The sequence below is a fragment of the Ursus arctos genome, unplaced genomic scaffold, assembly GCF_023065955.2.
Source record: "Ursus arctos isolate Adak ecotype North America unplaced genomic scaffold, UrsArc2.0 scaffold_26, whole genome shotgun sequence".
NCBI classification, from domain to species: Eukaryota; Metazoa; Chordata; class Mammalia; order Carnivora; family Ursidae; genus Ursus; species Ursus arctos.
Window position 1 is genome coordinate 6,416,758 of NW_026622941.1, and position 12,417 is coordinate 6,429,174.

At 49.5% G+C, this 12,417-nt stretch overlaps 1 protein-coding gene across 1 annotated transcript in view; it reads left to right on the forward strand.

Moving 5' to 3' along the window:
* Nucleotides 1-9,393: 9,393 nt before the first annotated feature.
* NTF3 (neurotrophin 3) overlaps nucleotides 9,394-12,417 on the forward strand; it is a 65,272-nt gene continuing 62,248 nt past the window's right edge. The window contains exon 1 of the mRNA XM_026502631.4: nucleotides 9,394-9,624. Coding sequence (XP_026358416.3) covers nucleotides 9,607-9,624 — 18 coding nt within the window. The 5' untranslated portion in view covers nucleotides 9,394-9,606. The remainder of the gene's footprint in view (nucleotides 9,625-12,417) is intronic.

Below are 12,417 nucleotides of genomic sequence, written 5' to 3' on the forward strand. Positions count from 1 at the left end.
TGGGGGTTGCATGGAGAGAGTAGAGGAAACAATACTGGGGGAATCAGGAGTTTGAGTTACATGCTGTCACTGAAGAGCCTCTTAATAACTTCCTCTGTGAAATCAGGGATTTGACTAGGGGAATCTCAGGCGCCTTCCCATCTGAAAGAACATAAGTCATTCACTCATTGATTCTACATTGCAGGCAGTTTTTGTTTTCCAATTTGAGATGTGGAGTGTGGACCAGTGATTCACACTGTGAATCTTCTGCCAATTATCAGTCCATCCTCATCTTAACCATCTAACTCCCTCCTAACCCGGGGAAAAAAAAAAGACATAGTTTTTGGTTTATTAATTTCTATGCATAAAAGTCTATTTCCAACTAGGTTGTGTACCTCTTTCATTCACTTCAATTTTAAGATGCCTGTAGAGGGAGCCTGAGGAGATCAATACAGGTAGAAAGATAATCGCTATCATCAATTGCAATGTTATTCTTTCTATTCACCCCAAAGGAGCTAATTTCTAACTTTTGGGCTCATTGTTGAAAACCTTTGGCAATGCATCTTTTAAGCTGTGGGAGAAGAGCCAGTGGAACTCTCTTGTCCTCATGTGGACATGGTGAAGCAGTGAGAAACTCATCTGACGCCTCATACTTACTATCTTGGCAGCAACTCCAGATTTCAAGTTCATTCATAGGCAGTTTTGAACACTGGCTTCCCTGCTCAGACTGAGCTCTAAGTGGCATTTAAGTCTATGTCCATGCTAGAGGGAGAGACATTTGCATGACTCTATATTTGTGACTGTATGGGATTCAAATGAAACATTTGTAGCAAAACATAACTACTCCGGGGCTCTATAGTTTCTGAGTGAGTTACAGACTTATTACTTAATGAGGCGCTTAGGACTCAAGTTTTTTCCTGTGTATCTCAATGTTGCAAACACTAGCAACACCATTTTGATTAGCTTTTCAATCACTGGAGCCAAGCCAATGGCCTGCCCCCTTGGAAGAATTTCTTAGTAACCTGGCACTGTGTGGCTTTGTCCCACCGCTTGTAGAAGCTCTCGGGCCCAAGGCGGTCATATGCTTACACAAGTGCATCCTGACAAAGGAACCTTCTGAAGAGATGGGAAGTGCTGAAACCAGTCCTTTTTCCACATACCAAGTCACTGTTCCAGTGTGAGTTCCAGTCACCTAGAAATGTACGCAAAGGGCCCACAACGCGACCTCATCCTACTTAACTTCATCGTCCATTTCCTGGCTTCCCTCCACACCAGAGGACAACCCTGAGCACAGGAGAATCGCCTCTATGCATACCGTAGCCCTGCTTCTGCTCTCAGCCTTGGACTACACACGGCAGAGCTGGTTCACGTGGGAGCTCCTTCGAGTGTGCTTAGGCAAGTTGCTCGTCCCTCCTAGACCTCAGCTTCCTCATCTGTTAAAATGCCACCCTCTCAAGGTCTGATGGTGTAGAGGTAACAGGCAGTCTCAGTTCAAACCTCTGCTTAGACCCTCATTTACTCCCTATGTAGACTTGGGCAAGCTATGTAAACTCTTTATGGCTCCATTTTTTAAAATCTATAAAGACAATAATAGTACCTACCAGGGCACCTGGGTGGCTTAGTCAGTTGAGCGTCCAACTCTTGATTTCAGCTTAGGTCGTGATCTCGGGGTCACAGGATGGAGCCCCGTTTTGGGCTCCCCACTCAGCGAGGAGTCCACTTGAGATTCTCTCTCTCCCCTCCCTCTGCTCCCCGCTCCCCTCCCCTCCTCGCTCATGTTCACACTTTCTCTTTCTCTCTCTCAAATAAATAAAATCTCTAAATAATAATAATAACAGTACCTACCTATGTACCATTTAATCCTTAAGGACACCCTACAAAGTAGGTACTATTATTTTCACTACTTTAGAGATTTAAAAAATTGAGATCTAGAAGGGGACCGGTATCTTGCCTAAGATCACACAGGAACTCAGCCATGAACACTGTCTCTAGTCCAGTACTAAGACCAGTACACACACACACACGTGTGTGTATACATATATACATCCACACAGCGCTTCAAACAGTGCCTGGCATATTACACTAATATTATTAACAGTACCTAGCATTCAGTAAACACTCAATAAATGCTACCTGTTGTGATCATGATGGTGGTGGTGATCTGGAAGAAGTTCCCACCTGCTAACATTCCTTCCTGAGCTGGGCATTTATGTTTCTATGAGACCCCAGCTTGGGTGCTCTTTGCCACTTGTGCATCATTTGTGTTAACTGAGGCCTGAAGACAGCCTGCTCTGAAGGTGAGAAGAGGAGCAGAACTGTCAGTGAACTGGCTGGTAAATACAGAAAACCATCAGATGGATTGGCTACATGGGTATATCTGTCTGCCCGTATGTGTTGGGGAAAGGAAGGGTATGTACGTGTATTTTACCTTGAACTCAGCTTTCCTTGGCCCCCAAGAACTATTAACACCTCTTTCTGGTGTTTCATGAGAACTCTGGGTATAAGGTCTTTGAAGTAAAAGACTGTGATTAATTCCCCTTCCTCAGTTTTCCTAGACCACGGGAATAGAGAGAATGTTTTCAAGGATATACGGATAATAGAATGAACCTTCCGTGCCCCCCACCCCACCCCATATACTTTGTACCTATCTTGTCAATGGTAAGTGAGGACTGATCTTGGGGTCAGGAGGATGGGTGAAGTGACCTTTGCCAGGTACGCCCATCCTTGAATTCTGGGGACAGATGTGTAGGAAGAGAGTATTCATAGGACACATTATTATATGTTGTTGTCATACACATGGCTAGACTGGACAGGGCTCCTATTCAGGGGAAAGGAGACCTGGGTCCCCATCGTACTTAGCCTTAAATCCTTGGGAAAGCTGCACCTTTGGATTGCTACATGTTTGCTTCCCAGACTTCCCCCACTCCTTAGTACCCACTGAAGATAGTAAATGGAGGGTGTGTCCAGAGATTTTTCTAATCCTCAATCCCACCCCACATGCCCAACGAGAGCAAATCCCAAAATGACTTCAATCCCCAATAGAAAGTATTGTGTGATGCAAACAGTGCTGGTTTTCCCATCAACTTTCCAGCTATGAACCTGCATCTTGTGTCCTTTCTCCAGCAGGGCATGGAACGTGCAAAAGGCAGGCTGCATTCAACACTGACTGTCCCAGTAGTAATGGGCAGGAACACTTCTGCTATGGGAATCCAGGGAAACTCACCATACTTGGCACAGAGAAATCACCTGGCTGTGGCTTATAACCAGTTAGAGTTTCCACGTACAGATATCAATTACTGGGGCTACTTACTGTAGGTGGAAAGCAGATAATATAAAACTCCCAACTATATCCAAATTAGTGTGTTTCTTTGCTTTCTTATTTATATTCCCAGGTATACAAGAAAATGAGGTTAACTCACTTTTACACATGGTAAAACCGAGACACTGAAAAGTTCAGCGATGTCCCCAGCTCACAAAGCGGTGCCAAAGCTCACATTCTCATTCTTCCAGTCTCCAGCTTATAGATCTTCTACGGATTGCACTTCTTTCAGAATTGCTCGAAATTCTTACAGCATAAACTAACGCCTGCACTCCACCTCTACTCTTCCACTTCCTCCTAAACACTCAAGTGTTCCTTAGCATCCAGACCCTTCTCCAGAAGAAGGACGCCATGGGTGAAAAGACCACAAGGTGGGAGTAGGGTAGTTGGAAACAGGACCTAGGCCCTGTCATTTCAACCCTGGGGTGCCAGCCTTCTCCTGAGGCTAACAGACCTGCTCCAAGGTTCTCAGAGTCTATAAGATCAAAGCATCTGCATATTTTGAAACATCCAAATCAATCCTATTTTCCATGTTCATCTCAACATTTGGTTATGTCTAAATACGACCATGGAGGGCTCAAGAAACAGCTGGCTGGTGAGTGGACACAGCTTAGCAGATGAATGTAAGGGACTGATTACTCTCACCATTTGTTAATCTGAACCTCAAATAGGAAATGCTGGCATTCCTAATGAGAGGGCTAGCCTATTGAGTATTTTACTGTCCGAAGATGGAATTAATGGCAGTGCCATATCTATGTCGAGCCCAGGCAATAAAACTTTATGAGTTCTTCCCCATGAAATATTTTGTTTATGTCACATGCGTCTAAGCTAATTTTTTTTTCTTCACTTCTCCACCCCCATCCTTTCCCTGCCCTCTTTGTCTCCTGAGGCCTATTCCCTCTGGAAGTGCATTAGTTACCTAGGAAACCTTAATGTCATTTTTTTTTATGAGTGGAGTTAGGTGCAGCATAAAGTTAATTTATAGGGTGGTGAGGAATTCATGTCATGACTGGTGAAATAGGAGACTTTATTATGATTTCTATATCCACCTGTGTGGTAGGAATACATACCTTCCCTCTATCATTATGGGTAATTTCTTGAAACATAATTATGAATATATATGCTATTTCACAAAATGAGTTGATCCATTGTTATTCAACGTAATTCATCATATTGTTCAATGTAAGCCCTAAAACATAATTAGCAATAACAACAAACCAATAATATCCTAGGCAATATGTTACAAGTTGAGGGACATGGTGGAATTTCCTCTTACACGATGAGGCAGTTCTGCCTTAGAGACAAAGAATGAATAAGATGAGATTCTGAAATCCTTCAACTATGACTGTTATGCTCCCTGAGGTCCGTGTTGGGAAATTATATAAATTCTAAATATGTCCACTACTTCTGCTAATTTCTTTCTGTCTTTTACAAGGGAAAAATATATAACCATGAAGCTACATTAATGAAATGTTTCAAGACGGCTTACAAGTACCAAAGAGGACATTCCAGAGCGAAGCTGAGATCCAGCACCAGTGCAGTTGGCCGTGTTTTGATAGAAGGACTATCAGATTGGGAGTTGGGTCTGGCACTGTGCTCAGCGTTTTAAATCAATTAGTTCATGGGGTCCCCATAATACTCCTATGAGGGTAGCATTGTTTCTGCCAATTACAGACAGCTTCTGAGAAGTTCAGGAACCTATCAAAGACACACAGCTACCAGTGAAGGAGGGAGCATGGAACCCAGGTTTGTACAATTCCAAAATCCACTCTTTCATTGAGTTCTACTTCCTGATCTGTTACTACGTTTTTGTTTGTTTGTTTGTTTGTTTGTTTGTTTGTTTCCCTGGGGAAATTCATGGAGAAGCCAGTACCTCAGTTTTCTTAACTACTAAATGTGGGGCAGGGACACAGAGGCTGCTAGAATTTGATCCGTCTCATTGCTCATTTAGAGATCAATGTTGATAGCAGCAAAGCTGGGCTTTCTCAGGATGATGAACATTTTAGGGAAGATCTGGGCTCACTGAATAAACATAAAGTCACTCAGTTCCTGCAGATATCTGCACGTACTTTGGAAAAAAGAAGAAGAAGAAGGAGGAGGAGAAGGAGAAGGAGAAGGAGAAGGAGAAGGAGAAGGAGAAGGAGAAGAAGAAGAATGGCTCCCATGACTCTTCAGGGCATTTGGGCGGAATTGCTAATAGACAGGATAGCTCATATGGCTGTTGGTTAATAATGTTATAGTTACAGTGTGTGTAGTAATGGGTGGGCAGCCAGGAATCTTTTGAGTGCCAGGAGCCAAGGTAACACATAGCCTTCCTGGGCCCTTAAGTTCCCAGTCCCTATGCAAACACCTTTTGCAGGCACTTAATTGTTTCAGAAACATAGACTTTCAGGCTCCAGGAGCTCAAGCAGCTGTCTGAATGAGTGCGGGTGGGTGTGGATGGGGTAGAGCAAAAGAAAGTAGGTGCAAGCATTCTGCAAACCTCTCCACAGTGCCCTCCAGCAGCAAAAGAGACAACTTGCAAACACTTTAAGATCATCTAAAGTGTGGAGTACAGCTTAGCAATCTAAGGCAGGAAAAAAGAAAAAACCCACAATGGTAGAGGACAAACATTCAAGCCTAGCTCTGTGGTGCTGGGGAAAAGAACTGAGCTTGTCTTTGCCACATGCGGTCACGGAGGAAAGGGTCTTTGGAGGCCATTAGGCCCAGTTCTCTCATTTCCTGGGTCACCATGTCATAATGAATTAACCACATGCAGCTACTGCACAAGATTCCCTCCTTTGCCACATGCTGAGCAACTGCCCCCTACTCCACCCCACCCCAACACACAGTCCATTTAGCTGAAACATCCAGTTGATCAATACTGTTTTTCACAAGGTAAAGACATAATTCATTCCAGCATTTCCATTTTGTTTCTGTTCAGTGTTTCAACCACAGAGTGGTGCTATTGCAAAAGATAAGGGTGGGCAGAAGGCACGCTCTAGAAATTTGCTTTAGGAGAGATTTTGAAAGGGGGCTTTCAATCCCTGGATCTAATTCCTGCCCTCACAAACAACTTTCAGGAGTCAGGGCCTTACACCCAGATGAAGCAGGGAGAAAAAGAAATTTTAGCAACCTAAAAACACAGTCAACAGATGGACGGCCAAGACCGTGAGAAAGGAGTCAACTTGGAGAGAGGCGATTACCTGGCAAATCAGAAAAGACCTAGTCCTGGATGGACTTCCACACCCAGCACTGTCTATGGGGCATGAACTCATCCGCTTACTTCCTAGTTCTGTTCTTTGCTTGAGCTATCTGCACCATTAAGATCGTCCTCTCTTTACAAAAACAGATTTGCTTAGAATTCCCAATGTTCTGCAGTTCCAAAATGAATTAAATTACATACAATAATGTTTTACTCTTTTTAAAAAAATATATGCTTTCTACTCCTTTTTTTGGCCACCTTCTTCTTTGATTACCTTGCTACTCTCTTGGAAGTCAAGAGAGAGACCTGGGCATCTGTCCCAGTCTTCTTTAGAGAGAAGAGAATCTTTAGCTCTGAAGTAGGAAGAAAAACAGTGAAGGAAAAGGCAGCTTGCTTGCCGGGGGGCAGAGGTTGTCTGAAAAAGGTCTTCCACAAAGGAAAGGACCAGTAGCTCTCCGTTCAGAAAAAGTAAGGGGAAAATGCATCTTTTACCCTCTGTTTCTATCTGGCTCTCTCACTCTCTTCCTCTCTCCTTCCGCAGCCCCTCCCTCTGCCCCCCCCCAAAGGCACCACACATATTTGGCAAGATTAAGGTGTCACCTCTCATATTACAAGGCGTGTTGATTGCACGCAAAGACAGACCCACCAGCGCAGGAGAAAACCCCCTGGAGTAGGAAAACAATACAAACTCTTCCTGTGATTGCCGAGGTCCTGGCAAACTGTGGCGGCCAGTCGGTGCAAGGCATCTGCAGAACAAATCGGGTCTTAAACTCACTGCTGCCTTTTCTTCTTTTTTTTTCTTCTGATTTTTCAGATTTAAGTTTGCCCCCTCCTTTCCCCTCCTCCCTCCAGGCTGCCAGTGACCGAGGAGCTGCAGGCGGATCAGCCCGCACATGTTTTTAACCCCTTCCTCACTGCAGCAGGAGCCAACCACCTCTTTCCCTGCAACACTCGGGTTACCGGTGGACCTGGAGCTCCAGAAAAGAGCCCCTAGAACTTGGCCAGTGGAGCTGAAACTGGGCCTGAGTCCCTCGTTTGACAGCAGAGGTGGGGGTGAAGTGCGGGAAGTGGGGGAGGGCAGGGAGGCGGGCCAGAGCAGAGGGAGAATACCAGAACCAAGCAGATCACGCCCAATCCAAACCTTCATGGTGCTGTGTGCCCAGTGGAGGGAACAACTCGGCAGCTTAAACTGGTCCGGAGGAGGACCTCGACATTTTGGCACGAGGGAGGCACGGAAGGAGGACCCTGGTGACTGCGGGAGCGCCGCCCCTGGGCCTCAGTGGGCGCTTCTGGCGGTTTTCGATGTGGCAGCCTCCATTTGCCAGGATAATGATGAGGCAGGTACAATCTATCTAGTACGCAGCCCCCAGACTCCCTATCCCTTCCTACCTCCGCGCGGACCCCGCAGCCTCTCTCTGCATCCGCCTTGGCCTGATGCTTCTCCGTGTTTGACCAAATTCTCAAACAAGTCAAAGGAATTTGGATTTTTTGAACCTGGACCCCGGCTGAAACACGGAGTGGGTTGCTTCTTAGACACCTGGAGTGGCAGGGCAAGGACCAGACGAGACTCGATACTTACTTGCTCCTCTCCCCCAATCGCTCTTGAGTCAAAAGGTCCTAGTAAAAGATGGGGCGAAGGGTGGCAGAGGCTACAGGGAGGAAGTGGTGGGGGGGGGCTCGAAGATGGATTCGGCCATGTCACTGCCCGGAGAGCTGGGCAGGAGGGGGTCGGAGAGCAAAACTCTGTTCGGAGGCTCTGGATTTATCCTTGACCCCTAAGCGACACCCCGCCCCCTCCCCCCGCCGCTGCCACTTTTCTCAATGGCAAATGGAGGAAAGAAAGATGACTTAACTCGGTAAATTTAGAGAGAACGATCTCAGAACAAGTGGGGTCTAATGGGCAGCTAAAATTATCGCGAAATAAGAGATTTTGCACCCTCCCTCCCATCCTTTCCTCGAATAATCTACGGGTGGGGGAGTGAGCGTCACTACTTTCGGAGCGCTACTAAGAGGTTTGCTTGTGTCTTGCCTTTTCTGTTGCCCCGCGCTGTCCCCGCGTGCAGACTGGTGGGTGCTGGATGGGTGCTCAGCTGCAGGGCCCCATCCTAGATTGGAAGGAAGGGGCTTAGAAGTCGGTGTCTGAGTCAAATGGAAGTCTCCGATCCTTACCCACTCCCTTCCACGTTCGCATTCACGCTCGCGCAAACACACACACGCGGCCGCCCCTTCCTTGGTCCCTCTGACCCTCGACCCCCTACCTCTCTGACTCGCTGTCCTTGACCTCCTGCACAGCGTCCTGGGTACTGGTCCCTGAGAGCAGCGAGTTCGCTGGGGAGCGATTGTCCTTGGGCGTGTTCGTGTTGTGGGGTGGGGGAAGGAGTGACGGGTGGGCTTGATAGGAGGTGGGGAGAGATCTAGAGCTGGAAGGGTCTAAGGTTTGGAGGAGGAGTTTGCACATTAGACCCAAGCCGCCAGGGGGAAGGGGCAAGAAAGGCCCTTCTGCCTAGAGACTTAAATCTTAAATAAAAAGAAAAGAAAAAGAAGATCAAAAAGAAATTTTTCAAGAAAAAGAAATAAGACTGGCTGAAGACATGAACATGTAAAATGTAATGAAAAGTTGAATATTTCGTTTTTTTTCCTGAATCTCTAAAAGGGGGATACTGAAGCATACTATTAATTTGGAAGTTTTGGTGTTTTTCTTTAGACAGGCTAGGAGAAATGACCCCGTCGCCCCACTGGCCCCCCAGCCCCAAGCAGCAGGGGCGCAGGGGCGCGGGCGGGCGAGACGCGCTGCGGCCCGGCGCGGGGGCGGACGGCGCGGCGCGGAAAGGGTTAAGGCGCTGAGCGCAGAGCCATCTGGCCGGGTTGGCTGGTTATAACCGCGCAGATTATGTTCACGGGACTCAGAGTTGAAGGCTCCTCTCCCTACCGAGCAGCTCCGCGCGCGGCCCCGCGAGAGAGCCCGGCGCAACTACTTTCTTCCTTTTTCTTTCTTTCTTTCTTCTTCTCTTTTTTTCCCCTGCTGGGTAGTGGCGGCGGCGGGGTGGGGGAGACTTTGAATGACCGAGCTCGCGTCCACCTTTCTCTTCATGTCGACGTCCCTGGAAACAGTCACACGGATGCCATGGTTACTTCTGCCACGGTAAGGGGAGGCGGCCACGCTGGGTGGGCAGGTTCGAGGGTGGGGGACTGAGCGGGGAGATTTTCCTGTGGACTAGCGCGAGGGTCCCCAACTCTGCACCCCGCCCCCACCCCCATCGCGCCGCACTCACTCACTTTCCCGGGCTTGTGCCTTCCCCGAAGTTTGCGCTGGGATCTACCCAGGCCGAGGCGCAACCGCAGCCACCCCCTCCCCACCACAAACACACACACGGACACTCCTCCCTACCTCTCCTCCCGTCCCTGGGCTACCCGAGAAACCGCCCAATATCTGGGAAAGTGATCAGGTTTAAGGGACCAGGATTGGAAATGGAGGCGGAGGCGAGGGGAAATAGGGGCGACGGAAGGGCAGCAAAGGGATTCAGCAGAACCGCCCCCCAACCCCCAACCAACACACCCGTCTGCTCCTGCAAGAGAGGGCTCCCCGCGCATCCTGTAACAAAAGGGGGTGGCAAACAGATCCCGCGCGGGGAAGAGGCGAGCGTGCGGCCGCTGTTCCCCGGCACGCGCCGAGCGCTCTGCTCCCCACAGCGCGGGGGTACCCCGCACGCCTCCCCCTCCCCGGGCCTGGGAGTGGGCTGGGGGAGGGGACTCGGAGCTCCCGACCTGGATGCTGGATTCCCAGTTTGGGGAGTTGCAACTCCTCGCCTTGCTCGGCGTACCTGTCCTGGAGTACCCCGCCTCTTCCGAAAGCTTTTCTATGCAACGGCCATGCACCCCGGGCTCGTGGTGGCCAGCACCCACCCCGTGGCTACCCCACCCTGGGTCTCTGCGCAGATGTTGGAGCTCCTCGCGGAGCCCGCGCATCTGGGACCCCGCGGGGGAGCGATGGGCACGCTGGCCCAGCGGTCCCTGGGGAATTCCTCGCGGTTTCTCCAGGCCAGCTCTAGGAATTTGAGGCGGAGGTGTGGGAAGGCTGAGAGACCAGGGATCGGCAGAGCTAGGTTGGAGTCAGAAGGACCCCGAGTTGGCCAAATTACCCCATTGCCCCAAAAGGCTGCTCACACTCCAAACGAAATCTGGGACGCTTGGGAGTTGAAGGTTCGGGAAAGGAGGGGTTAGGGTGGGGGTGGGGACTCTGCTTGTTGCTTTTGGGCGCAAGTGGGTGCGCAGCGAGGAGGCCCTGCTGCTTTGGGGGGAGTTTGGCCGCTGCGTTCCTCAGCGGCGCTTCAAATGCATGGAGCTGAGACCCTAGCGCCTAACCCGGTGCGGGCTGCCAACTGGTAAGGAGCACTCCCCCCACCCCCATCCCCCGCCTTCCCGGTGTCTGGGGGCACTCCAGGTGGAGCAAAACACCGAACTAGACGGCCTCCTTTCGACCTCTGGCGGCGGGTGGCAGGTTGAGAGTCAGAGTGGAGGTGCAGCCTGGACACAGCCAGAGCGCAGGGCTCAGAGCCGGAGAGCTGGAACATCGAGCTCAGGGGAGACTTGTTTATGTGTGTGAAGAGCTGGGGGCGGGAGCTGGGAGGGGTGGCCTGAACGGAGGTGGGTGTCACTCCTGGAGCCTCATGTTTGTAACTCACGGATTAGAGAATATGCTGGATGACCTGCTTTTTCACAAAGAGATGCCCTCTCCCACCCTCCAGAACAGAGAGCAAGGAAAATATCTTAGCCCTCTGCCCTAAATGTCAGGAAGGGAGAAAGTTGTCACACAGAGGGAACTTTGCAACCCGTTTTGTTTTCCTTACACTCAGAAATTCTCCAGCATATTCAGCTTGCTCCCCCCCAGCCCCCATTTCCTTCCTGACATGTTGCACAAAGAAAGTTGAGAGATAGAATTCAGGGGACAAAATCCAATGGCCTCTGCCTTGGGCTCAGACACTTAGACCTGGGTATGGTGTTGGGAGTTGGGGGGAGATGAAAGAAAGCAGGCTCTGTGAACAGTGGTGGAGGAAAATAGCCAGTCTGCCGGCCTGCAGCAAGGAGTGTGTGAGATTTTGCGTTGGTAAGGACTGGATTGTAGCTGGAAGTGGAGGATTGGGGACTGTGTGAATGGGGTGCTTTCCTAAGGAGGGAGATCCAGGCCCCTTGGGTGCTCTGTGTGGTCAGGGAGAGAGGTTTCTGGAAAGTCTCCGCACCAGGGTGTGGATTGCGGGTGGCCAGAGAGCCAGAGCACCACCTGCTCTGTGCGCATTGGAGGTGTGTGTTTCTGAGGACTCTGTTGGATGGGCATATGTGTGACTGGCAGGAGATGAGAGCATGTGGGAACATAGGTGTAGCTAATGAGAAATCTGTGCCTGTGAAGGGTGTCAGAGCAGGAGGAGAGGTACAGTGTGTTGAAGACAGATGGCTTGTGCATGCCTGCACAGACACATGGAGTGGGTGTGGCGTGGGAGGGTGCCTGTGTGTAGGAGCGAAAGGTGGACGTGTCTGGAAGGTTGGGCTCCTGAAGAATTACCAGAGTGGGGGGGGGGGGTTGGGAAAGATTATCTGTGGAGAGCAGAGTCTGAACTTTATGAGTGTGCATTGGGAAATTTGGCTGGGATGGCACTGGGGTATGCAGGGGATAGAAAGTGTGGGCTCAGGCACTCATTATGGAGAAACAAGGCATTTGCAGAGAAGGATGCTGGGTTGGTTTTTGCTCCCCCCTCCCCCAAGGCTTAGAATGAGGGATGTACTTTTAAGGGGAAATGTCCTGTGCGTTGGCAGCAGGTGAGGATTGGGGAGAATGTCTAGTTAAGATTGGAGCGAGTGGAGGAATATAGTTTGCACGCCTGGTGGCAGAGACGCGTGTTAAATTATGTTGGATGATGGGTTGCTAATTTAACAAAGGAAT